Source organism: Syngnathus floridae, chromosome 14, assembly GCF_059516105.1.
Source record: "Syngnathus floridae isolate MCC-2025c chromosome 14, RoL_Sflo_1.0, whole genome shotgun sequence".
NCBI lineage: Eukaryota > Metazoa > Chordata > Actinopteri > Syngnathiformes > Syngnathidae > Syngnathus > Syngnathus floridae.
Genome location: NC_142426.1, coordinates 8,388,823 through 8,414,855, shown reverse-complemented (window position 1 = coordinate 8,414,855; position 26,033 = coordinate 8,388,823). Strand labels below are relative to the sequence as shown.

Here is a 26,033-nt window from a genome sequence, read left to right as displayed (position 1 = left end):
TATCACGGCACACCTACGCAACAGCGGTTACCTTTATCATGTGTTGAGCAACTAGCCGTAAAATGTTTGTGTCATCACCACGGCAACCAAACAAGCTCGCGAAGATGACAGGTGCTTCGACTAGAAACTATGAATCATTTTCAATAACTGTGAAGTATATTTTTAGTGGAATCAAATGAAAAGGTTTTTGCCCTTTGGGTTTGCTTTGACGTTTGACATTTTTTGGTGTGATGTCATCAGTGACAGTGAGGAAAAAAAATAGGACCAGAAATCAGTGTGACATATGAGTTAACAAATCGTAAGTAATTTATCATTTTGCGTTTTACTTGGCGGTGCTTCAATTTTTACACTTATAGGAATGTTATGAATGGTTTTTGCCGCTTGCACAATTTTTAGATCATTTTTCCGGTGGCCAGTTTCACCCTGGAGTAGATTAATCCTCGGTTAAACATTACGAAATGTCGTTGAAGCTTCTTATCGCCAAACAGCGGCGAAGTGTGCAGACAAGATGTGGTCTAATTGTACGGCACTACTAGCAGCCTCATACCAGCCGTTCCAGAGGCGACGATACGCATGCGAGAGTATAAATGGTCCATTTCACAACTGTCATTGTTGTGAGCACCTCCAGGCGAGACAACACAGGTGCACATTAAAGCTAATACATACTGATCTTTTTTTCCCCGCAAAGCACTAATTATCTCATTAAGTTGACATTATGGACACATTCCAATATAGTAGATATGAAAAACAAAAACATTGTCAGTGAGAGTTATTAGTTTGTCTAAGTCTGCCATTCAAAGCACATCTTTTCATTTCAAATCTATTATGCGGGTGTTTGGATCCAGCTAGATTGTTCTCAATGTCCTGATCTTTGAGGACCTGACTGTATTTGATCAATTCTCGTTCAAAAGATTACCCAACTACTGGACAAGATGTAAAATGATAAAATCCCACTAGCCAGTCTTTTTCCAGCTGATCATCCTGTGTTAGCATGATAGATATTTGATAATTTCTTAGTTGTGCCAGACTGTGAAAAATGGAAAAGATTTCCCCAAAATGCTGTGACTGGTTACAATGGCCACTTCAAATTGAGTAAAACGCACCAATTATGAATATAAGTATTAAGTGTCGTGACGTGGATCTTGGTCACCTGTATTTCGTGACTCATAACCACTCCCCCCCTCCCTCCCAAAAAGAACGTTCCTATTTTTACAGCAGTGATCTCACTGAACTGTGGTCCCAACTTGGAGGTGAGCACAAAGGCCACAGTGTCTCGGGAGCATCCTCTGACCGTTCGCCACAACTTGACTCACATCCTTTTTCCAGCTAGTCGGGCCAGTTTAAAAAGCGTCAAGTGGCACTAAATAGACTATGATATCACAGATTGGGGATAAGGGGAGGGGCTGATTTTAGAAATGGCCCTCCATCCCAGGAGCCTTAAGGTGCTTGGGTGAATTGCAATGTCACAGCAAGTGTCAGTTCATCTGGAGCGTGAACATTTAAGGCAGCTGTGGTCGAGTGGTTGGGAATGTAGCCCGTGAGCGGAATGCCGCAAGTTTGAGTCCCTACCGAATGATTACTCCCAGGGCACTGGGTGAACTTCTCCAGTATGTTACTAGAGACTAAATTTCTACAACTTGCTCCAAGTAAAATTATTTATCTAGTTTTTTTTGTTTTTTTTGCTCTAGTTGCTATTATCGCCTAGCAACTGCAAATAGGATTTTATCAATTGAATTATTTTGGGTGTTTAGTAAACAGTGAAGTCAGATATGGGTCACTTGAACATAAAAAAAAAAGACACCAAATTAGAATTGCAATGACGAAAAAGTATGACTAAGGAAGTCCGCAAGTATTTTCTCTAAATATACATTTAATGATTTTACAAGATGTGGTTACATAGGAGTTATAGATACGGAATCACCGTGCGAGCGCCGTATGAAAGCTTTGCTTTACTTTCCGCGTGTTTGAAAGCAGGCAAAACAGGGCAAAGCGGATGGCACTGTAACACAAAGAGACATACTGATCGGCTCACTTGTAAAACTAATAATACTGACCTCATCGATATGTCGCACATATATACAGAAAAAGAATCAACAATCAGGCGTGTGACGTTTTTGACCTATTGATGATGACAGAGTGTAAACATGATTCCTGCTTTAGTTGGCCGCACAGTAAAAAAAAAAAAAAACGATCGCTTTCCATCGATGTACGGACTCGGCGTCTAATATTTTGCATTGGCTGGAAAATGATAAAAAAGAAGTGGGTCCTCAGCTGTCTCTTGACTGACGACTGTCAACGGCGGCTCATTAGCCGCCGCCGCCGCCCGGCTTCCTCCCGCCCCGGCTGAGGCGTTGCCTTACTGCGTTCGGAGCTGATAATCTGCGGGAGGAAATGGGACAAGACTTAATCTAATATATGAATAAATAAAAGAGGAGCAATTGTAGGGAAATAAACGGTGGGAGCGTTCCAACCCGAGAGGATGGGACGACCGAGGAAATGAGATGTGGATGTGTGGTAATTAGTGAATTTAAAGACCCGACATGTGCAACCTTTTCCGCATTATAATACGAGAGTGAGGGGGGAATAAAAAAAAAAATCACTTTCACAGATTTCACAGGACGTTGCCTCATGCTGTAGCTTTTCTTATTTTTATAGAAGTACAACAGTTCCCACAACATTGCAGGCCATTGCCTAACTCTTGCCTAATGCCTGCATATCAATTGTGTGTGTGTGCGTGTGTGTGTGTGTGTGCATACTTGCCTCCATTCTGGGTGATGTAGCGCACCCAAGGCAGAGCCTGATAGCCGCTCTTCTCGATGATCTTTAGGTAACGCACCTGACAAACGACAAATGGCATCGTATGAGCGTTTTACACTTTGTTAGCATATAGCTAGCAGGCTTTTGTAAAACTATTGTGCTTTGATTGTCCAAGCGTAGTATCAGTAAATACCTCGAAGCAAGAACTTGGCCTCCTTTTTAAATTGTTCACCATCTACCGAACTGCTGCTTGTTGTGAAGTTGATTGCTACCATACCTAGAGATCAACTTTTTGTAATACAAATTGTAAAGCGACTTTAAAAAAAACACACACGCCAGATCATGGTCAACTGGTCTAAAACTGAACCGGAATTGACTGTTTGGTGGCTTGGGTGATTCAAGGTATTTTTAGTAGATCAAGTGCGAAGGACAGGAAAGGTTCCACGCTTCCCGAGTCCAAACCACAGACTTTCCAAGCCCTCGGGAGGCCGAAGAGTTCATCTTCTTCAGGGAGTCTTGCGATATAGCACTTGAGGAAGCGGCGGTGTGACTCAGGAGAAGGGGGAAGCGGCTACAGAGGCACCGTTCGGAGAAAAGCACCTTTCTTCAACACGGCCTTAGTTTTCTTTTTTTAGCTGCGTCAGCACAATCCCCCGTATGGCTTTCACAAGCCGTTAACCGACAATCGGGATTGACAAGTGTTACCACACGGGCAGGTTTCGAGAAAAGGGCCCTAAAATAACTTTCCATCTAAACATGATCGCGCTTGAGTGACTCAGCGGCGTTTTCCGTCAAAGTCACAACTTGTATAGTAAAGATGGCTGTCGACTGCGCTTGCATGTAAACAGCACTCCCGTGCGCAGCGACGACTTGACCACACGTGCGCGCTCTCACCATTAGGAAGCCCGTTTGCGCATTTGACCACTTTAAGGCTGACGTGACCTTTTTTGTGAGGGGGGGGTGAACCACCATGTCTTTGTCACGCCAGCTTCCAGATGAGAGCGGAAAAGCGAGGAATTTGTTGGCGGATTGGCGGCAGTCCTCGGCCCTCTGGCCGCCTTGTTTTCTCTCGACCCAGCGAGGTCACAGAACGCCGCGGCTTCTGGATTCACGAGGCATCGGGCTGGCACGGCGCGAGCGTGTCCACGCAGTCAGCAAAAAGCCACCAAAATACCATTCTCGCTTCTGACTCTGTTTGCAATAAAGAAAAGCCGTCTTTCTGTGTCGTCGCTCTTTGGAGACGGCAAGGAAAACAAAGTCACAAGTGAGAAGGTTATTTTGGTGGCTTTTTAGCTGACTCTATGGATCCCACATTTGTCTTCTTTAACAGGAGGGAGAAAGTTGACCCCAGGAATTTGCAACCTGAGCGACGACCAGAGCAGTCAGCAAAACAATCAAAAAGCCACAAAAATACCATTTGAGATCGTAACTTTGCAATGTTGAGATGCTTTTTTTTCCCCCCATGATGCTCTTCTGGCACAGGCAAGAATGGAATTTTGATGGCATTGTCGACTTTGCCGTGCCAGCCCAATCTTTTGTCGAGGCAGTGTTTGTCCTAAACCATTTGTTGAAAGCATTTTAGATTTGAAACGGCAACACCGGAACCAAATGTGATACCTTATCGCTGTCAAGGTAATATCTCCCTTTGCTGGTTTCTGCAGCTCTGATGCTGTAATTTTGTGGAATTTTTTAAAGAGGCTCACGTCTGCCCTTCTGGTCTTGTCACCTTAGCTGGCGTCTGTCACCTGCTACCACAAATGTGGCACGTATTCGGGCACTTCAATTGCGCTAGCCCGTCTACAATTAGTGGTGCCGTTAAGAGGAACTTTTCCATGCTCAGATATTTACGCGGGTTAATTAAACTTGCTCGCAGGGAGCACACAGAGACGTCTGCTGCTGCCCTCTAATATAGACCCTAACCCTGCCGGCTGCACCCGAATGCGATAAACGCGGAGAAAAGGCAAAATCAAGTCACCCGAAGTCGGTCACGTCGGCGCCGTTCTCTAAGGATGTAGAAAAGTCTGCTAGGCGACACTACCAAGAGCAAAAGATTTACAATCTTTCGCTTGAACAACAGAGCATGATGTTTGACTGGTATGGGAAAACTTCTGCAACGTCAGTGAAAGAAAAAAAAAAGGACATTGTTAAACTTTGGTTTGATGTGGAACGCATATGTGCAATTATGGCGACCTGAGCAGTGCACAAACAAGTCTTTTGACTGCGCTGCCAAGCGTCATTCGCAATGCGCCCCGTCACGACATGGGAAAATGTGATGCTGCGTTCCTGCGCCGCGTATAATCAAGGGACGACTGTCATTATGCAGTCGGCGCGGCTCGTCGCTGCCAATAGTTAGCTGAGGAGGGAGCACATCTGCTTTGTTTTGCAGCAACATAAAAAACATTTTTTTTACCTTGACAAACAAATGCCAGTCAGACAACTCCATCCCTAACTGAACCTTTGCAGCTGCTTGACTTCCTCCTGTTTGAATTGTTTGAATTCCAATGTGGAGATAGCGAAGAACATGTGTTGTTGTGCAATGGGCTCAAAAGTGGTGACCTTAAATGACTCATTTGATGCTCACTATTTATCAAGCTCGAGGACACTGTCTCTCTCTGTCATGTCTTACAGCAAGTGTTTTCCATCAGTTTAAGGCTAAATGTGGTACCCAAGCCACTTTTCAAGGAGTGCATCGAGCTTTTCCAGTCGTGCATACCTGGATGCCCGAAGTGGTGAAGTAGGGGATCTCAAATTTGACGCTGATCGGGGGCTTCCCTTCCTTATCTTCCGCTTCCACGCTCGGAAGGCCGAAGTGAGCCCGCATCAGATACTCCTTGCCGCCCTGTCACGAGGACATCGACATCTTAGAACCCGATGCGTTGCGGGTGAATTAAAAGCAAGTCGGTTTGGCTCAGGAATGTCTCATTGCAAGACCAATGAGTCCCACTGAAATCTTATTTGCATAAACTCGCACTGTCTGGTGAGTCACTCACAGGGAAGGACTTGATGGACCAGACAATCTCGCTGTTCTCTGGAACCCACTTGACGCTGCCAACCGTGGTCTTAAATTTAGGAGAGTCGGCGTCTGTTGGCACAGGAATGTGGATCTCCACGTTGTTGGCGGTGGAGCGCCGTTTGAACTGGCTTTTGGCCTATGATGGGCGGTGGGAAGGCAAGCGGGTAAAAACAAGCAGGTCAACATGAGAAACCAGTTTGTCATTTTTAAATGTCGCCATGTGCGTGACAAGCGAAAAGAATGAATCATAAATCACTGGCAGTGGCAATTCAAAAATGAATTAATTGCCATCTTATGTCATAGCGACCGATAATACTTAATACAAACAAACAATAGAACTTACCTTAATCATGTACTCAATGCGACTGTGAGAGTGTTTCTCGATGACTGATTCAATCCAGATTAGCGGCTTCACCTGAGATGTAAATAACAGCACACGCACCCTATCATCCGTTTGCAAAGCCAATAGATTGCCTTGACCGTACTTTTCCCTGTTACACAGGCGCCATCTAGCGACCATTACTATAGCTATAGTGCATAACAGCCGGGACTCATTTTGAGTGATTTTTTTTCCAGTCATGCTCAGCTATGTCTAAGGTCCAATGATTTGATTGTTTTTGTTGTTGTGAAAGAAAAAAAATACTGAATGGACGATTTTAGGGGGGGGAAAAAAACAAGAGCAGTAATTTCACTTACATGACCCAAAGGCAGTGAGAAGAACTGTAATTTATTTAATCCCAAAACACGGTACTACTCACGTGAGTGTTAAGGCGGTATGACATGAGCTCAAACTCGCCGTCAGGTGGGATGAAGGAGATAGTGCGGTCATTCTCAAAGCGTGACAGGCGGACGCACTGGTGAAATTTGACGTCTTCCAACTCCACAGATTTACTCTTGCCGCCTAAATCCGCAACAGAAGAGATTTGACCACAATATTGCAATTCATTTTGTTTCTAAAATATTTGGCAATAAGAGCCCACGCTACGTTATCATGGGAACTCACGTCCAGTGTTTTCAAACAGAACCTTGTCGTTGAGGCCCAGGCGCAACTCGGGCATTCCGGATAAGAAGACACGCATCTTAATGGAGCCGACGATTTCGCTGCGCAGGACGTTGCCGTTGGCACTGACCTGAGAATAGCATGGAGAGGCAAAGTCTTTTAAGATTTGCCATCTTGACTGATGGCAGAGCAGGACAGACAAATTTAAACAAGGCTAAAAGAATTAGTTCCTACCAGGAGATTGACTGACTCGATGACATCCAAGAAGACTTCGTTTTTTCTGTATTTGATGCCCTCCGAACGCCATGAAACAGCGTTGGTGACAGTGGCGGGTGGGCGGGGTGCACCTGTGTCCAGCTTGTGCCCCTCCTGAGTTATATACCTGACAGAAAGGGAAAGCAACTCAGGTGAGGTGAAACAGCCAAATGCTAGTATGCGCCGGCATTGCATTATGGGATTTCTCACTCTTGCAGAATCTTGCTGTCGGTGGTCTGCGGGTAGCCAAAGTCCATCAACTCGTCCATCAGCTCGTAAATGATGACAAAGTTATCCCGGATGCTCTCTTCCTCCAGTTCTTTGAAATACTCGGCGAAAACCTTGGGGAATTCAAACGTGGCTTTTCAAAATCAATCCACCAACAACTGTTGCCGCGCAAAATGTGATTCTTACTTGCACAATTTTGTACAAAAAGGAGAAAACCAAGGAAACGCTGGCATTTTTCTTCGATGTGGCAACCACTGAGGCGATGAAGGTTAAGAGATTTGTAACGATAATGAAAGTGCAGTTTTATTTCTGTTGTGCAATAGTTTTAGTTTTTATGTGCGCAAGTCCTGAATTTTTATTACACAAGGTGCGTAATTATACTGATTCATAGTAATTACTGTTTCATTTTTAACTGTGCTTGAGGTGCATTCAAGTGCTGCCAACAAAGTAGGAAGTCTCAAAGCAACTGATGAAAAAAAAAAAAACTAAAAGTACAACATAGAATATCCACTAGATGGCGCCAAAGTACTAGTTAATCGTTTTTGCTTAATTCAAAATGGCAAATAGATGAGTTGTCACGGAGTTAGGGGAGGGCAGCTCGAAAGGCCTAGTGTGAGTCCACGTTTAGTGTACGGAAGGATACAGTAGAGGTTATTATGCTTGATCCACATGAAGCGCACCCCGCCGTGGGCCAGGATGGGAGACAGCGTCCCCTCCTCCTCCTTGTCCATCAGGAGGCTCATGAAATGCTCGATTTCGGACATGTCCACATCGCCACGGTAGTTCCGGCATACCAGCACCTAACGGGAACACCAATATTTTAGGAAGCAGGAAGCTTTCAGAGCTATTGCCAAAAAAAAAAAATCTTTACATAGAGCTGCAGTCTGGATACTTTTTATTGTGCAAAGTGGTAGTTACGAATAACTGGCAAGAACACACAAACTGGTGTTGAAATAAAAATACACGATTATTTATACGATTTCATATCTGAACGGTTTACAACACTTAAATAATAATAATGCGTAAGATTGCTAATACCAACATCCCAGTTAAATAGACCAGAGAGGAAACAGCTGTCAGCTTGTTGATGTTTTTAAGCCCTCACATCACGTCAGTTCGTGTTTAACACGATATACTGCCCACCCCGGAGATGATTTTGCAATTATTTTTATTGCACACGAACATGATCGATGGACCGTTATCCACCTCGCATAAAGATGCCAGCGAGGAATGCGACAGGACAGCGGCTAGCTTCTTAGCTGCTAGGCTAACGCTAGCCGGCTGCTCCCCGTTATGCGGCTGTCTTTACCTTTCCTTTCAAATCCAAAACGTAAACGGCGCTCGCAGACATCTTGGATTTTTTTTTTTTTTCACGTCGAGCGCCTCGCCTCGTCCACACCGCGTCAACGTTGCTAGTTGATCACTTGCTCCGAGGGGTAAATTAATTTTGGGCGTTCATTCATAATACTTGAAAGCGGCGATGGGGGGCGGGTGGGTGGCTGGGGGGGCTCAAGGTGAGCAGCACTTCCGTTTTTTGTCACGCCATTCAGCGCCCTCTGTTGACTCGGAGGAAGAAATACATGACTATCTTTGGTAAACCTTAGTCCTTCTATTTGTCCGCATGAAGCACTACCCATGTAGCCTAAGGATCCAAAACTGTAGAAAAGTTGGTGTTCATTCAAAAATGACTTAGTTGCACACATTAAAACCATGTTTCACCAGCACTGTATTTTGTGCAATATTCATGTTGGTGTAAGACAATTTTTATGTATATAACCAATATCAATACTTTAAAAAAAAAAAAAAGTAAAGCTGGCAGATGTTTCCCCCCCTCTGAGTGTGTTACTCAATTTTTGTGCAAGCTCAAGGTGGAGTCAGCACTTGAGGAATGTGGACAAACAAAGGGACTATGTGGGCAAGCGATAACACCTGCGTTTAAGTTTTAACAGGTCACTCCAGCGCCAGCACGGCACCCTGTCAACTAAGAGCACTCTTGAATTGAGCTGCATTAAGTGACGCACATCCATGTTTAAATAAGGTCTGAAGCTCTAAAGTTCTTATTTCACCAAGGTTTAGGACTGTATATTGCACGTTTTTCATGTTTTTGGTTTGTTTAAGCTTGCAAAGGTTTGACATTTCCCTGACATTTTTTCTTGTCACCATAACATTTTTAATTCTTTGCGCTGTTTGGTGCATGCAGCAGGCACATCCCCAAATACAAACACCCACACATTGACAACTTTGCTAAACATTTGGCTATGAGCTGCTAATCTGATGCTACCACTGCCGTGAATACAAATTGAGCCCCAAGCTAGAAAATTTCCCAAATGGAGGCAACACTGTACCACAACACGCTAATCGCACAGTAATGGGTGGGAAATGCGATGTGACTTATAGTAAAGTAGTCGAGCTTATAATATATGCTGTTTTAAATAACTTGCAATCTGACGCCATCCCTCTGTTGCTCTGGAGGACGAGGGCATGAGGAGCCTTTCAGCGCAGGCCCTCCGGTGGGATGAGTGGGCCTCTTCAAAGTGACACATGCCACTGCCAAGATTGAGTAGAGACATTGTCAGGACACAACAGGGTGGTTGCCGGGGCCAAAACCAAAATGTAACTCTATACACTCTATCAGGGGTTCCCTGACCGAAATGAGTCGAGGGTCAATTTGAATTAGGTTGCAATTTTTTGGCAACATCTCCATGTAGTTCTGTTCAGATTGTCGCTTTTCGGAGACTGTCTTGTCCACAGCTAACTACAAAAGCTTGGCTAGTTGTGTAATTTCACACTTGGTAGAAAAAATTGCATTGTGTATATTCATTTACATGAGAATTTTTCATTTATTGGAGAATTTCCTTTGAGCAATTTGTTTGACAAGATTGAACAATTTACTGTGTCAATTTCTAAAAAAGAAGACAAGCTGCACTTTCCTTAAAAAAAAAAAAAAAAAAAAGCAAACCAGGTATGTTTTAAATGTACTGACTATTGCATGTTTGGTTCATCCCTCTGCTTTGCTCATGTCTGGAGGACTGCAGTGGTTGTCACTGCATAATTTGCAGACATGTTTGTACAGATGGGCAGAGGGGCGATGACGCGTTTGTTGACTCAGTGCACAGGTGTTACAGCGTTGCTGCTTTTCTTTTTCGGATTTTGAACGAAACATAAAACACACTCGAAGACATGTTTGTGTTCCTCTGCAAATTTGCACTCCACCGCTTTATACTTAGCAGGCCTTCTCCGACGATACACTCCCAAGGCGCTCTTATGGCTTTTGGGGAAGTTTTTGACCATAAAAGGAGAAGAGGAGTTCAGACAGCTTTCCTGTGGGAGGGTTCCCGTTTCTAGCGCTCTGCATGTGATTCCTCCCTCTCTTCACTCATTTGCTCCATGTCTTCTTGCACAGATAACGCAAATGATGTTGTGGAGATGAGACAGTACAATGAATTGTTTGTCAAAGTTGTGTGTGCGTGTGTGTCGGCAGCATCTTGAGTGGCCAAATAAGGCACTGAGCTCATATGATGTGAGTTCATGTTTGAGAAAGTGCGCTTGTGCCACTGATATTTTATGACTTCATGCTTGGTTTGGAGGAGGTCCTCACTGGCAGCGTTGTCGACTCGAATGCCTAAAAACCAAACAACGCGAGTCGAGAACGTCTTTCTTTTTTCCACCTACAATGCTGCTGACTAATTCTAGCATGCTAGAGAATTTCATTTATATATTTTTTCTCCATTCACACCTGCTATAGTATTCCATTTATCGTTCATATGAAGTTCTCAATCCATGCCTACATTTTGAAAATGTATTGATACTACATATATGTACAGATTTTTACCTCTTGCAGTGCCGATGACTATCCTTACTGCTTTTCAAATTCACATTGGAACATATGGCATGCTATAGTATTTTATTTCTATATTTGTATTCACGTAAAGCTGTCAATCTATGCTCGTATTTCATTTTATTGATCCCTGTATAGCTTTTTTCCCCTTACGTTGTGTTCGGCTACATATATAGCATGCTATTGTATAATAATAATAATAATGATGATAATTTTGAGTCTCATGTTGTCCTCTAGGCTGAACGGAAATTTGGCGTGTTGTTTGATATCCAATGTTTTGTGTGACGTATGGGGAAAAATTGTTCAAATTGATTCTCTTAGGTGATGACGTGGTGAATGCAAGTTGATATTGAGATATATCGCTTTTCTGGTCACTGGCTACCTTTCTTGCGAGCTTTATTTTTAGCACCCCGGCAGCTGGCACATACAAGGCGAAAGCCATCACACATGAACGATATACTGTTACATGTCTAAACACACACACGCACACACAAATGACTGTTCATCCACCTATGGTCAATAAATGCCGCCCTTAAATCAGTGCCTCTTTTTGCGCATCTGGGGAAAGATTGCTCAGTTATTGTTCACAAACAACCACTAAATAGTCAAGTTTGTGGTTGAGCCTATCAAGTGTATGCTGGTTGAGTCATCCACTTCCGATCAATACATCCATCATTCAAGTAGACTGACAACATCGTATTACTGACCAGAAAGTAAATCCTGCAAAGTAAAATGTGCTTTATAGTTACAGGTAAACCATCTAAAAAAAAAAAGTGGAGTGTAACAATTAGCTTCGGTGCGTTTGGTTGATCCGAAATAAAATGGGAACTTATATTTGTTGGCACCTATTGTTATTTTTCCACCCAGAAGAAAGTCAGAAGTCTTTTCTAACCAGCTCTGGTATTAACATCAATCTCAGCATTCCCAAGCCAGAACACATGCGCCAAAAGAGGGGGAGGGGGCGGAGGGAGCAGTGGTCCAAATAAGGACATGTGCTGCCAAAACATCTCCACCACGTTGCTCCTCCAGAAGCATTTGAGAAGTTTATATTAGGGAGGGAGAGAGGGCTGCAGAATATGTTTTAGTGTAAGGGAGGAGGGGAAGGAGGGGGAGGGAAGAGGGGTGGACATGTCGGGTTTGTCACAGGGGGACCGAGGTTGTCTCCACTTTAAATCACACGCGGCTCCAGCGAACCTTCACTTTCCGCATCCTCCTCTTCCTCCTCTCTTGTCGCTCCTCTCTCTGTATTTGTAGCACCTCAGCGCCATCCTTTTCCCCCCTTCTGACTGACACCCAACAAACCCATCACCATGGAGGCCATCAAAAAGAAGATGCAGATGCTCAAGTTGGACAAGGAGAACGCCTTGGACCGAGCCGAGCAGGCCGAGACTGACCAGAAGTCAGCGGAGGAGAAATGCAAACTGGTGGGTCTAAAAAATATTGTTAGTAACATCTGCATGATTAAGCTTGTCAAGTAGTTGTCAGGTGATGATGCAATTGTATTGTATAGTTATATCCACTTGGAACAAATAAACACCTGACTCAAATATTTACCTTCCTTTTTCCATGAGGGAAAAAATGGGTAGGTACAATAATTAGTCAACTGCTCAACAAATAAATATTCCAACGCCTCTCTATACCCATCAGGAAAAACAGCTTGTAATTATGTTAGTTTATATTCACAATTGTTCACACAGGGATGTGAACAATTGTGAATATAAACTAGGAAGTAGTTGCCCACTTAAATAAAAGGCCTCCTACAAATAATGCTTCATTTTTAATTCTACGGCCAGAACGGCAGTGATGCACCCTCTCAGATTACACTGAGGGGACTTGTCACATTTTGTGAAAAATTAGCGGCAATCAAAGCTCCTTGTGGACTGTTACGTGGTCTTCATGCGCGCCTCCCTTCAACAAATTGTCACTTGATAAGAGCAGATTGGAGCGTGGAGATGTAAGATTATCTTGAGGAGGCTAAAAAAAGACAATTACGGCTCTGTGGGAGACGGTGTCAACACAGTGGTGCGCCAGGAATGACACAGCATGGCAAACAAAGCCAAGAGCATCTATCAACTCAAGTGGAAGTCTCCGAAGGGAGCACTCAGATGCCCACTGAGCTCGTCTTCCACATAGAGAAGAGTCAGCATGAAATCCTAGAACATGGCGAGTTTTTTGAGCTTTCTTAGCTATTCCTGGCCAACCTCAAGTGTACAGCGGATGACAAAATACGCCGTGAGCATCCACCAGCTGCAATTTAGCCACGTTCCTCATGGGAGGGTCAATTCCAGTGGAGCAAAGCCCTACCAAAGTCCTGTCATAGATCAGTGTCGACCCGCAACCACTACCATTATGGAAACCAGAATAGCACAATGAGCGGGCTGCAGACGTCCTCCACGGCCGAGACCATGGCCCACTGCAGCTTTGGAGGTGCAGCTCCATCTGGTGGGCTACTGCCCTGCTTGGCCCCTGATATAAATGGCCAATAACTTCTTGCATTAAGAGTATTACGACATTAAAGAGTTGACTGCTGATGCGAACCAAAACAGGAGCACCTACCACAGGACATAAGCAGTGTCTCAGGTTAATGAAAGTAAAATATTCTGCAAGAACCAATGTCAAATATGTGACAAGTAGCATTCCAGTAGACTAAACTGACAATAACACCTGACTGCTGTTTCAGCTGGAGGACGACCTGCTGGCTATGCAGAAGAAGCTGAAGGGAACAGAAGATGAGCTGGACAAATACTCGGAGGCTCTGAAGGAGGCTCAAGAGAAACTGGAGCTGTCGGAAAAGGCGGCCGCCGACGTGAGTTGGCCCGATGTGATGCTACCCGAGGCGCATTTTCTGCATGGGGGGGGAAAACAAAGTTGTGGTTGCCTGACAACGTATCAATGGCCACGTTTGCTGATGGCCTCGGAATATGAACGCGGATGCTTGATGTGAAACAAAGCTTTATGTCAATCAGATTCAGGGGGGGGGGTTCAGAATCTTTTGGAATTTAACCTTGGTTTCATTCCACCTTAACAAATCTTCCAATAGGGTCGTAGTTGTAAACTGGACATGGAAAATGCTTGGTAAGAAGTCAGCACAACAAAAAAGAAAACACCTTTTGGATGGATCAGGCAAGCACAAATCTTGATTGTTGACCTTCATACTCACAAACAATAAGATGTTCTTTGCCTTTTTTTTTTTTTTTTGGAGTGTGGGACAGCATAAGCGCCCCTGTTGGGAGTTCTTGGCGCTTTTTGTCATAAGCGCAGACAAAAAGTGGGCCAGCCTGCAGTTGAACAGGAATGCTAGGAATGCAGGCTAAAGCAAACACGCTGCACAGTCCAATGAAATCAACGTTAGGGCCTTATTTGGTGCAGTCATTACTTACTCATGCTCAACTCTTGAACAATATATCACAGTCATTACATCCAACAGTGGGACATAGGATTGAATGTTCCCTTTTTATAAGTTGTGCTTTTGTAGAAGACAATTAGAAAACATGTTCATACATCCTGGCGTTTTACAGCGATTTTTTATTGTAGAAGTCTCAGCTAACATGCACCAAAGCTCACTCAGGAAGTGTGATGTTGGAAGGTGAGGAAAAAAAATCTTGATAACAGTTCATTCAATCAATACGAAACTGGGTGAACATGTTTATCATGATAAGACATGCACAAAATTCTCAAGGATGCATGCCTGAAATTGCACCGGAAGACGGTCTGAAGGAGCAAATTCCAGAGTTCATTGATAAAAAATGCCCTTAAATAATGTTTTAATTGTATTGCATATAATAGCATGTAAAAGTCACACTGTCCCAAAATAAAATGAATAAGTGAATTGCACCAAAAAGTTAAATACAACCGAATTGCAATTGAACAGTGATTGATTAGCCACTAGAGGGAGCCCATGTTACACTAGGAGCTGTCAATTATTGTCCTCCACAGACAGACAGAGTGACAAACCTTTAATTCTGAATTATCTTTGTCATCTATTGCACACAGAGCATGGTTTCAAAGATTGGCGACCATTTCTAGAGCTCACCATAAAAAATGGGCGTTAGGGCTTATTTCCTCTTTCACACTGAGGAGGAGGATGACAAATAAATGCGGGAATGAAGCAACAATGAGGAAGGAAAAGGAGTGGGTGAAGGGGTGAGGAGCCTGATGGTTGCTTGCCCAAATCGATTGGCATTCCACAAAACTGGGTTCAACAAACCCACTTGAATGAGGATTAAGCAAGACACACACACACACACCTCTACGAACTCGATTTCCCTTCTCATTCGTCACCACACCGAGACAATAACGTCACTCCATGAATCAGCTACTGAATCATATCAACCGCCCCTTCCAAAAGCACACCCCTTTAATCAGGTCACAAAAATGCATTCTCCTTATAAGTCCACACTTGCCAAACTATTGCACACACGCTCTCGCGCAGAAGGCGGACTTTGCACACCTTTTCCTTTTGCGCATGCTCACAGTCACGCACAAAAAAAGAAATTCCTCCCCTTTTCGCGTCCTGTGATGTCACCAGAGGCAAAGACTTCTCAGGATTGGAGGAATTGGCTGTAAATTTCCCCCCCTACTCTCCCTCGTCCCTCCCTCCTTGCACATCTCCGCACTTCCCGCAACGTCCCATATTTCCTGCCCGGGGAGGAGCAGAAAAAGCAGAGAGAGAGAAAAAAAGTTTTCCGCACGAAAAAAAACGTTTTTTGTGGAAGGCGCACCGGCCGCAAAAACTCCGCTTTTTTGGGGGCGCTTGGAGGCTCGTTTTTGCTGCTTTCTCCGCATTGTTTATCGGGGAATTGGAAGATTACAATGGAAACTGTGAAGAAGAAAATTCAAGCCTTGCAGCAGCAAGTTGATGAGGCGGATGAACGTGCAATGGCCGTCCAAAGGGAGTTGGACACAGAGAAGGAGCTGCGCGAAAAAGTGAGCTTTTCGCCCTAGAAATGCTTCTTTTTCGTCTGTTAACTTTATTATACACGAGAAAGCCAACAATATGCCTAAAAGAAGCACTCTGAGGTGATGCTTTTAACTTAATATGAAGTTTTTCAGCAGAAGCCCCACCCTATAATTTGTTTAAAAGCTTTGTTTTGTTAATTGTACAAATGTTTTGGTTTAGGAGATGAAACGGCAGTCTGGGATCGTTTCTTGACTCATTTGGGGGGTGTTAAGTAACTGAAAGCACTCCATTGAATTGGAATGTATTAATCAATGGAAGAAAAAGCAGATGGATCACCACTGTGGGCGCTCATAAGTCTGTGTAAAGAGAAGGAAGCTCGTTTCGGTTTAGTACTGGAATTGTAATTTAATACTGTCCAAATGTTCGGAATTTCAACTTCTCGAGAGTAAATATTTGATTTGTGTAGTCCTCCATGAAAGTGCACTGATTAGTTTTGTATTGAATCGAACAATTAACAAGGTGGAAATTGAAACTATTTTAAATTGATACATCAATTAATTGACAGATGTATAAATGATTAAAATAAAACTCCTAAAATTATGAAAATTAATCTTTTTGGAACTTAACATTGCTTGATAATGCTTCAAATGTAAATTTAAATAGAAAAAAAGATCCTTTTGAGCCGAACCGAACACCCAGTCGTTCCTCCAGGAAGTGGCCATCAGACTGTTATCAGCGCCACAGGAAGCAGGCCCCCGACAATGCACCATCCCCAACATCCAGGGTGGGATGAGGAAAAAGAGCGAGTGAGGGAGGGCTTGCGGGAAGGTATATAGTGATGCCAGCTGTGCCTCTAGTCTAGGGTTACATCACCAGGTGTAGCATTTGTAGGCCATCTACAGGAGGTCAAACTGCAATGATGTCACTTATTTGCATAAAGCACACAATCACCTGAGAAAGAAGGGGCGGGGGGTATTCTGGTAATCCCTGCATAGTCCTTCTTCTCTGGACAAAGATGCGTTTCCTGTTTCAACTGTGACAACTTTCTCAATTGCTCTCTCTACCGCTACAGGCGGAAGGCGATGTGGCGTCCCTCAACCGCAGGATCCAGCTGGTGGAGGAGGAGCTGGACCGGGCTCAGGAGAGACTGGCCACGGCCCTGCAGAAGCTGGAGGAGGCCGAGAAGGCGGCGGACGAGAGCGAAAGGTGACGGACGGGCTACAAAAATAATGTCATGGTTTTTTTTTGTGGAAACATTTCCATCTCTTGTCTATAATGAGGCTTTGGAGCACACCATAAGCACTTTTCTGTAGCATTTGCCATCAAGTTTAGCTTTGTTTGACTTTTGAGCGTGCATTAGCTCATTTATTGATCGCATCTGCCTAACACGCATATCATAAGCTCATTTCCTGCTATGTTTAGCCCTGTTAGCTTTTTTTGTAGTCCATTTTATCTTAAATGCTAACCAAAACAGCAGCACCTATTCATACACACTAACAGGTTTTTGAATTCATTGAAGTGGCTCCCCCACTTATTTCGCTGCATTTATTATTATTGTTTAAAAAAAAAATGCTCCATTTAAAATGCCTTCCGCTACCTGCTGTTCAATAGGAATGGTAATATTTTTTTGAATTTGCTTTTTAATTTTCTTAATTTGCCTTTGCAGAGGCATGAAAGTGGTGGAGAACAGAGCTATGAAGGATGAGGAGAAGATGGAGATCCAAGAGCTGCAGCTCAAGGAGGCCAAACACATCGCAGAGGAGGCCGACCGCAAATATGAGGAGGTAGGACAAGTGATCTGCGTGCTTCGTTCCATTGTGTGTGCGTGTCTGCTCTAATTCATGTGTGCCTGTCAACAGGTGGCCCGTAAGATGGTGATCCTCGAGAGCGACTTGGAAAGAGCGGAGGAAAGGGCGGAGGTTGCAGAAGTGTACGAGATTACAGTATTTTGATTATTTGATCTAATTTAATTCATTCAGACACTTGATAATCATGACTCTTCTGATGAAGGGAGATAGAAATGCTCTTGACTTGAACCAATGACATCATTGTTTCCACCCTCACAGCAAGTGTAGTGATCTGGAGGAAGAACTGAAGAATGTCACCAACAACCTGAAGTCCCTCGAGGCCCAGTCTGACAAGGCAAGATTTGCGCACATAGACAAATTGATATTTTCCAGTCTGCCTAGCGTTCTCCCAGAACCAGCTAGTTAACGTATGAAATGAAGAGCTAAGGCAATTCTAACTTATTGAGGGATGTTTGATGTGACGCATGTTTCCTTGACTTTCTAGTACTCTGACAAAGAAGACAAATATGAGGAGGAGATCAAGGGCCTGAGTGACAGACTGAAGGAGGTCAGCAAAATTTATCTTTCACTAATAATAATCATAATAAATCCAATCTGGTAGTTTTATATGATTCTATGACGTGTTTTTTTTTTTTTTAAAGGCGGAGACCCGTGCGGAATTTGCAGAAAGGACAGTGGCCAAGCTGGAAAAGTCCATAGATGACTTGGAAGGTTTGTTTTATTCCAACATTTCTTCACAAATCACTTTTAATCTTTTTTCCCCACTAAATCTGACCTGTCTTTTTCCTCTTCCTGGTTTTCATTCCTGCTTTCCTTTCCTATCCGCCTGCTTTCTGACCTCCAGATGAAGTGTACAATCAGAAGCTGAGTTATAAGGCTATCAGCGAGGAGCTGGACCATGCCCTCAATGATATGAACACCTTGTAAAAAAAAAAAAAAAAAAAAAAAAAAAAAGGCCACCTCAGGTCATAAGCTGCTTTTCTGTTTTCACTCTTGCTCTCTTTGCCTCATGGCCTGGTGGCGGCAATGGCGGTCAAGCGTCTTCTCTTTCTTTACAGCTCTTTTGTCTTCTTAAAGCTCAATAAAGACTTCTTCTATTTTACCTTGTTTTCTGTCTTTCTGCTTTTCACAATATTTATATTTCCGTGTTTATTTTTTTATGTCTTGTGATCTGTCATTGCATTGTATCTCTGACCCCCTCCCCCTCATTCTCCCCCCCCATTGCAGAGAATCTATCACATGCAAAAGAGGAAAACATAGGAATTCACCAAGTCCTGGACCAAACACTGCAGGAGCTCAATAGCTTGTAAAAAAAAACACACCACAGAGAAGAAGCAGTTCTGACAAAAGTTTTGTTAAAGAGAAAACGTTCCCTCCATTGCATCCGTTTCAGCCCAACAATTACCACAACAATGATAGTAACACGTTTAGTCCTTTTTATATATTTATGTTTAGTTTTTTTCACTCCCCGTCCTCTTTTTTTTTTTTTTTATAATGGTTTTGGGTCCATATGTTAAATTTTGGTGCTGATTTTGTTGAATAAAACCTGCTAAGGATGACAATCATGCGGTTGTTGTTTATTCCTGAAGATTTGCCCATCTGTATAATATTCCAGATATGAAGAACATTTCAATAATAGTAAGTGCTTTTTATATTTATCTTGGCTTACAACGCACAATGATTTTGGGTGAAAAAAAAAGTGCATCTTGTTTTATTCAGTTACGCTCAAGACTCCTTTGTCAAAATAGGCTCATTACTTTATTCAACCTACGCGAATGATGACCTAATAAGGTGTGAAGAGAGAGATCAAACATTGGCTGCTGACATTTTACTGATTGTTATCTTGAGTGTTTATCAGGTGGAACTTGTACAGGGCGCACTAACAATGGTGATACAACAGATTCAGACAAACAAGATGTTTCTTAATCTTATTTAGAAGAACAATTCGATGTCAAAACTAAGGATGACTCGCGGTAAACCTCTTGTGCTTTGTGACATCCTAAAAAAACCAAACCTGTCAGTTTTGTTGAAGTTGTGCCAGGCAATTGAAATGGTTATTGCACATATTGTTACTTTTTTAACTTGACCAAACACGTTAATTATAAAATACTTAAGTACAAAGTGCTGTTCTTTGCCCACCGATGTGTGCTTTTAGTTGTATTGGTTCGGTTCAAGTAAAAACATCCTGAACTTCTAGTGAAAATCCATTGGCCCAAAAGCTGCAGTTTTCCTCCAAGCCATACAGATGTCGCTGTTGTTTTTTTTCTTGAATACCATCGACGCACCTGGGCTTCGCCGGGCGCGCCACTTCCGCACCCAATATCAACAACTATGGCGAAGACGTACGACTATTTGTTTAAACTGCTACTAATTGGGGACTCCGGGGTCGGAAAAACATGCGTCCTTTTCAGGTTTTCCGAAGACGCCTTCAATTCTACGTTCATATCAACCATAGGTACATTTAATGTTGATTACAACTGGTACTTTTGAATGGTGCGCCCACTGGTTTGGTCTATTTCCTGGTAGGCTGCTAAAAACGCTACGATGATGTTTAGCTGTCACTAGTATGTCGGATGAGGCTATTTCCCGGGAGCGTTGTTGGAAAAACATTCCCTGATGGTTAGCATCGCTATTTACTATTAGCTGTCAGTTGTTAAGCGTTATAAAGTCACTGCGTGCGGTTAGCTAGTAGCTGGTAGCGCTAAGGGCAACTATCGGGTATGCTTTTGTCGTTCGATATCCCTGATACGTGTGACATATTGAAACTGACTGTCGGTAGCGAGCGAGATCGCTGCTATGATTTTGATTGACGTGTACGATCGTTCCTCAAGGCATAGATTTCAAGATAAGGACAATAGAGCTCGAAGGCAAGAAGATCAAGTTGCAGATATGGTAAGTTGATTCTCATGATACGCTTCTTATTAAATCGTCGAGAACAATCGGTGTCACATCCTGCCTTTGTTACTTGATGTCATTCAAACAAGGTCATCATTCTTTCACAAAAGCAGTACCTACTTTTTGGCATTTTTATTTGCTGTGTAGTGATATTTATCTGCAGGCAAATATGAGTCTTTGGTATGGGGAAACACAGGTTGACAGCACGTTAAACAGTCCATACTGATTTTCTTCCCAGGGATACAGCCGGTCAGGAGCGCTTCCGAACAATCACGACAGCCTACTACAGAGGAGCCATGGTGAGTATGTGGAAAATGCTAGTACTAGAATTCCCCAGGGTTGCGAACACAATGGGTTTCTTGTCTGTGTTAAAAGTGTAAACCAATGGTTCTCAAACTGGAGTCCCCAGATGATGAAAGTGTGTGATACATAACCATTGGCTCCTTTCCATACAGGGAATAATGCTCGTCTATGACATCACCAATGAGAAGTCCTTTGAAAATATCAAGAACTGGATTAGGAACATAGAGGAGGTATCCATTCTCTTACTGTTCTCATTTTTTGCTTTTGGGTTTTCAATGGCATTTATTTCATTTTTGTTCTCAAAAGTTATTGATTCATGTTCTGTTAAAGTGACTTTATTCTCATAAAATTTGCTCTTACTCTTGTTCCAGCATGCGACATCTGACGTTGAGAAGATGGTTCTCGGCAATAAATGCGACATCAATGACAAGCGACAAGTTTCCAAAGACAGGGGTGAAAAGGTAAGAAACAACCTGAGAGAGTAGACAGTAGTGCCTTGAGATACAAATGATCTGACTTAAAAGTTTTTGTATTGACGTGAGAGCTCAAACTTAAGATGCAAGCATCATATTGAACAAATTAAACTCGTATCTCAACTGTATTCTTTTCTGTTTAGTTTTGAGGAATATGTCAGAAAGCATCCTGATGCAATTCTCCGCAATTTCCCTGTAGCTTGCTTTAGAGTATGGCATCAAGTTCATTGAGACAAGCGCAAAGGCCAACATCAACGTGGAGAGCGTAAGTTTCAAATTTTCTTTGACAATCATACTTTATAAGTATTGCATATAAATGTGATGCTGTGTCTACTTGCAGGCCTTTATGACACTTGCCAGGGACATCAAATCCAAAATGGACACCAAAATGGTAAGGAGAACCGTTACGGGACTGAGAATTGTTTTCCTACATTGGTGTCATCATGACGTTTGTTTAGTTTTAATTCAAAGACCAAAATTCACTAGACTTGTCTACCATAAGATCCACAAAAATGTCTCTACGCCTGAGATTACACAGGAAGTTTTGAAATGGTCATTTAGGGGTCGTTTGGTGATGATTTACATTTATTAGCATTCCCCATAATATACAGGTATAGCCATTATCAGTCATTTCTAGGGGTCCTATGACCTCCCAAAACTGAAATAAGTGGTCTTTAAAAAACAAGTTTCACTTCTCAGCATGAAATTTAGTGTCAATCAAAAAGTTTCAAGGACTTATACCAGAGGTCAAACGTTTTTGCTTGAAGCAGCCATTTGGGACATTGCGTTGGTGTTTATGAACTTTTAATTGGGAACCTCCACCTTCTTGCTCCTGTTATTTATTTATTTTGTCCTATAAAGGGTCATATTTTTTTAATCTCTTCATTTTTGGTATAACCGGCGTCAGGGAAAAAGTGGTGCCTTGACTTATGACAGATCTCATCTTTACCCTTTGAAATGATTGGAAATGCCATTCATCCAATCCAGCCACATTGTGCTTATTCAGATCCAATAAAATCCCGATCTGAACTTGTAAGTCAAGGCACCGCTCGCTGTAAGGGTTGTCTGAGGGTCAATCGAGATCGGATCCACATGGGGCATTGAACAAAACGGGTATTCCCAAGCCTTGGCGGAGGTCTCCTGGGGTTTTCGGAAACATTCCAGGTGTTGATCATTTGTGTTGCCTCAGGAGGGGAACACACCCCAGGGGGGCGGCCAAGGAGTGAAGATTCTGGAGACACGGAAAAAAAGCAGCTTCTTCCACTGCAGCCTCCTTTGAGGACCACCGAGGCCTTTTTATTTTGCGAAGAACCCGCTCGAGCCCAAATAAGACTTTTGCTTGCTTGGGAGCATTTCCCTTCGTTTTCCTCTCCTCCATAGCAGTCCGCATAAAAACTGCCCCTTGTGAGCGCTTCCAGCTGGACAATCGTCATTTACAGGAATTTCCGAGGACCGGGCTCGGGGTGCTCGGAGGAGGACAACAACGAGACGTTGCACAAATAACAGGCTTTTACTCAAGTTGTTCATTTTTGTTTGTCATACTTCTTTTGGTCGCCAGATGGGGGTGTTATTTCAGTGTTTTTTTTGTTTTGTTTTTATACTCATTTCCAGCCAGAAACCTTGAAGCTCAGCCAAATAGAGGCATTTGGCAATTGAGTATAAAACAGATTTCAAATTGCATACATGACCACTTTGGCATATGAGTGGAATTTGGTATGTTTGTCATGAGAAGGACCACAAAAGTCCCAAGATTCAATACCCCCAAAACATAGGAAGTCTTTGTAATACCTCTAATAACTGCCCTGAGCAGTACAGTATTTGACTGTCAAGCTTCTCTTGATTTCTGCGTTTTGTTTTCAAAGCTCTTTTTCTACAGTATTATTTGTAAAATAAATCACAAAATGAAATTCCAAGACAAAAGTAGTGTTCATGTTGGACAAAATTCCAGTCATACATTATTTTAAAGAAACATTTATTAGGTGCTTGAATTCAATCCAATACAATCGGGTAGCTTTGCATAATTTTGTTAAATTCCATCAAAGCTTTTGTGTTGGGAAGCCTTCTCCGCATACAAAGTCAAGCTTCTCTCTCTTTGTGGTCCATTTCATGTTCTTAACAGACGTCCAACATACACTTCTTTTTACTTAATTCCTGTACCCAATATCTTGCACCTAAAATCATGTCCATTTGTCCTTGGAGCTGGGTGCTGCTATGCATTGTGAATCTTGGACCTATGTGTGTATATGTGTGTGTTTTCACTCTTAATAATGTTCACTTTGTATGATATTGAACCCCAAAATGGAGCACTGTCCAGAAAAGAAAACAAAATCACTGCAATCAAAGCAATTGGGGTTGGGAAGGTATTAGTGATGCATTTTTCCTCCAATTGTATCACTTTTACTGACTTTCTTTTGCACTTGAACTCTTCCAAACTAATAGTTGAGTGGGACATTTTATGTCTTTCAACTCAAGAGTACTACAGCCACATAGAAACATGAAAAAAATAAATACTCGTGTATGTAGTCATCACTCGCTATATAGCGGAATCTTAATATTTTTACCTTTTTGCCCCCAACACCTACTTTTTATTTGGAGTCCATCTTTATTTTCATAAAAGCTTTTTTTTTCTACAAAAGTCAGGCTTTAGTCTCATAAAATCATATATTTTTTTAAAACAAAAAAATGCACAAAACTCCCCCAAACTTGACTTTAATCTTGAAAGATCAACCTTTTGTCTCAAAAACATCAAATCAGACTTTGTTGTCATAACATTGGGATTTTTATTCCACGAAATGCAACTTTCTACATACAAAAACAAATCTATTCGCCTAAAATTACAACTTAAAAAAACAAACAAAAAAAAACTTTTTTTTTCTCTTTTGTTGCCCGAGTACTCTTTGGGTAATGGCTCTTACGGAAGTTTGAGTCTAATACTTGTTGGGATGCACCAAATGTTTGTGTCTTATGATCCACAAATCCTGTGTGAACAGGCTAAATCTGACCTTTTTTTTTTTGTTCTTAAAGCTGACATTGTGAATTTTTACGGTCCTATTTTCAAATACATTTCATACATTGTGAAGAACATAACATTGCAAATATTCTATTGAGAGATATACTTATTGTACTGTACTTTATACTTCCAGTGTGAAGATGTGTATCTGCAGTTTTTAGAGATGTCTACTTTTTGGGATGAATAAAAAAACAAACAAGTAAAGCAAACTTAATGCTTTGTCTTTTCCTCTTTCTGGCTGAGAGTCCGTGGAAAGTCACTCAAGGCCGTTTGTTGCCGTAACTGACCTTGACCACTTTCATAACAACGGGACCACCGTAATCCGCTGGACAACCTTTTGGCTCATGTTTCATAGTAATGCGTAACTGGATCTCTTGTAGATTGAAATCGCAAAACTCACGTAGAATCAAGTATTGTTTGGGAGTGAATTTTCAAACGTTCCATCGAAAACATCCTCACGCAGAGATGTGAGGACTCCTCCGTTTTTCACATTTGTCAGTGATTCAGTTTCCGTTTTTCACATTTGTCAGTGATTCCGTTTCCTTATATTCTTATGTGGAAGGTGCTGAGGAGGCAAGATGGGATAAGAAGGCAAATTCTCAGTTTTATGTTCGACAGTAAACTTCCCACTGGTTTCCCAAAAATGATTTACTATTTGCCAAACTTCTGTGATTTTGAAATGAGTTGACTGTACATTATAATGTTTTGACCAGACCCACCTAAGAAAGTCTGGCGCCCGTACAATCATGTGCTGAAAGTCCTCCAGCGATAGCCGGCCGTCGTTGTCCATATCGGCTTCATCCAGCACCTTCTCGCAGACCATGCGCACCTCGTCCTCCGTCAACTCGTTTCGCGTCAGTTTGTTCAATGTCTTCTCCAGGTCCGATTTACAAATAAAATCGTCGTTGTTGAAATCTTTCCAAAAAGAACGGAAGCACAAGGTTGCACAGTGTACAGGTCAACATCTGTTCCAGGTACATCTTGCGAAAGAAAATAACACGTTTTAAATCGAATATAGACTAAATTTACATTCTAACCCTAAACTGTGCATCCAACAACACTGCAGCTCTCCTTAACGTTTGGCTTTGACACGATATTGTTTTCACGTCAGTCCATCAGCCATTTGAAGGTGGTGGCTCTTTAGGCCTAGCTGCTAGATTTTCTTCAAATTTGCACTTGATATGTGGGCAGGAATTACAAAATCCTGCACCATTTTTAAACATGAATTTTCCATATGTAAGGTTTTACCGTAAATCTTAAAAGCATAGTAGGCCTTGAGATCCCGCGGCGCCATCTCGCTCAGAACCGAGAACATGTCCAGGAAGTCGTCCAATGTCATGTTTCCCTGGCCGTCCTCGGAAAAAACCTCGGCGATCCTCTGGCGGAACGGATTGTCCTGAACAGCCAAACAATGCTACTTTACACGATTATCTTTGAGTTTCTTTTATGCTACGGCCTTGACATGCAAATCTTATAAATTTACTGTAAGATTAGCCATAAAACAAGAGAATTGTGTATTTAAGACAATCATAGTATATTAGCTTAAGGCTAAT

General features: G+C 42.4%; 4 protein-coding genes across 10 annotated transcripts in view; 2 read left to right on the top strand and 2 right to left on the bottom strand.

Moving 5' to 3' along the window:
* Window positions 1-1,850: 1,850 nt before the first annotated feature.
* LOC148387503 (AP-1 complex subunit mu-1) lies at window positions 1,851-8,765 on the bottom strand. Its single transcript, XM_088397002.1, has 12 exons — window positions 8,563-8,765; window positions 7,897-8,053; window positions 7,440-7,507; window positions 7,236-7,366; window positions 7,005-7,152; window positions 6,774-6,900; window positions 6,529-6,671; window positions 6,114-6,185; window positions 5,748-5,906; window positions 5,471-5,596; window positions 2,761-2,836; window positions 1,851-2,379 (listed from the first exon to the last, which is right to left on the bottom strand). The coding sequence occupies exons 1-12, from the start codon at window positions 8,602-8,604 to the stop codon at window positions 2,357-2,359; spliced, it is 1,272 nt and encodes a 423-aa protein (XP_088253128.1). The 5' UTR covers window positions 8,605-8,765; the 3' UTR covers window positions 1,851-2,356.
* A 3,489-nt stretch (window positions 8,766-12,254) lies between these two features.
* Window positions 12,255-19,364, top strand: LOC148387502 (tropomyosin alpha-4 chain-like). Of its 3 annotated transcripts, none has more exons than XM_088397325.1 (9): window positions 12,255-12,515; window positions 13,772-13,897; window positions 17,064-17,197; window positions 17,658-17,775; window positions 17,851-17,921; window positions 18,058-18,133; window positions 18,284-18,346; window positions 18,441-18,510; window positions 18,644-18,901. In XM_088397325.1, exons 1-9 carry the CDS (start codon window positions 12,402-12,404, stop codon window positions 18,724-18,726), a joined length of 855 nt encoding a protein of 284 aa, XP_088253451.1. In that variant the 5' UTR covers window positions 12,255-12,401; the 3' UTR covers window positions 18,727-18,901. The 3 variants fall into 3 exon arrangements, with proteins under 3 accessions (XP_088253451.1, XP_088253450.1, XP_088253452.1); XM_088397324.1 differs by lacking the exon at window positions 18,644-18,901 and adding an exon at window positions 19,027-19,364 and having other exon boundaries at window positions 12,261-12,515; XM_088397326.1 differs by lacking the exons at window positions 12,255-12,515; window positions 13,772-13,897; window positions 18,644-18,901 and adding exons at window positions 15,694-16,017; window positions 19,027-19,364.
* A 706-nt stretch (window positions 19,365-20,070) lies between these two features.
* Window positions 20,071-26,033, top strand: part of LOC148387498 (ras-related protein Rab-8A-like) — a 17,605-nt gene continuing 11,642 nt past the window's right edge. For 2 of the 4 annotated variants that reach the window (XM_088397329.1, XM_088397328.1), the window contains exons 1-7: window positions 20,071-20,254; window positions 20,631-20,691; window positions 20,933-20,993; window positions 21,150-21,227; window positions 21,369-21,458; window positions 21,670-21,735; window positions 21,811-21,861. In XM_088397329.1, the coding sequence (XP_088253455.1) occupies window positions 20,131-20,254; window positions 20,631-20,691; window positions 20,933-20,993; window positions 21,150-21,227; window positions 21,369-21,458; window positions 21,670-21,735; window positions 21,811-21,861 (531 nt within the window). In that variant the 5' untranslated portion in view covers window positions 20,071-20,130. Of the gene's footprint in view, window positions 20,255-20,630; window positions 20,692-20,932; window positions 20,994-21,149; window positions 21,228-21,368; window positions 21,459-21,669; window positions 21,736-21,810; window positions 21,862-22,659; window positions 24,695-26,033 lie in introns of those variants that run through there. The other 2 variants (XM_088397330.1, XM_088397331.1) reach the window with 2 other exon arrangements.
* Window positions 24,275-26,033, bottom strand: part of LOC148387501 (calcium and integrin-binding family member 3-like) — a 2,414-nt gene continuing 655 nt past the window's right edge. The window contains exons 3-5 of one of the 2 annotated variants that reach the window (XM_088397337.1): window positions 25,729-25,876; window positions 25,200-25,395; window positions 24,275-25,045 (exon numbers count right to left, since the gene is read on the bottom strand). In XM_088397337.1, the coding sequence (XP_088253463.1) occupies window positions 25,024-25,045; window positions 25,200-25,395; window positions 25,729-25,876 (366 nt within the window). In that variant the 3' untranslated portion in view covers window positions 24,275-25,023. Of the gene's footprint in view, window positions 25,396-25,728; window positions 25,877-26,033 lie in introns of both variants that reach the window. The other variant, XM_088397336.1, reaches the window with a different exon arrangement.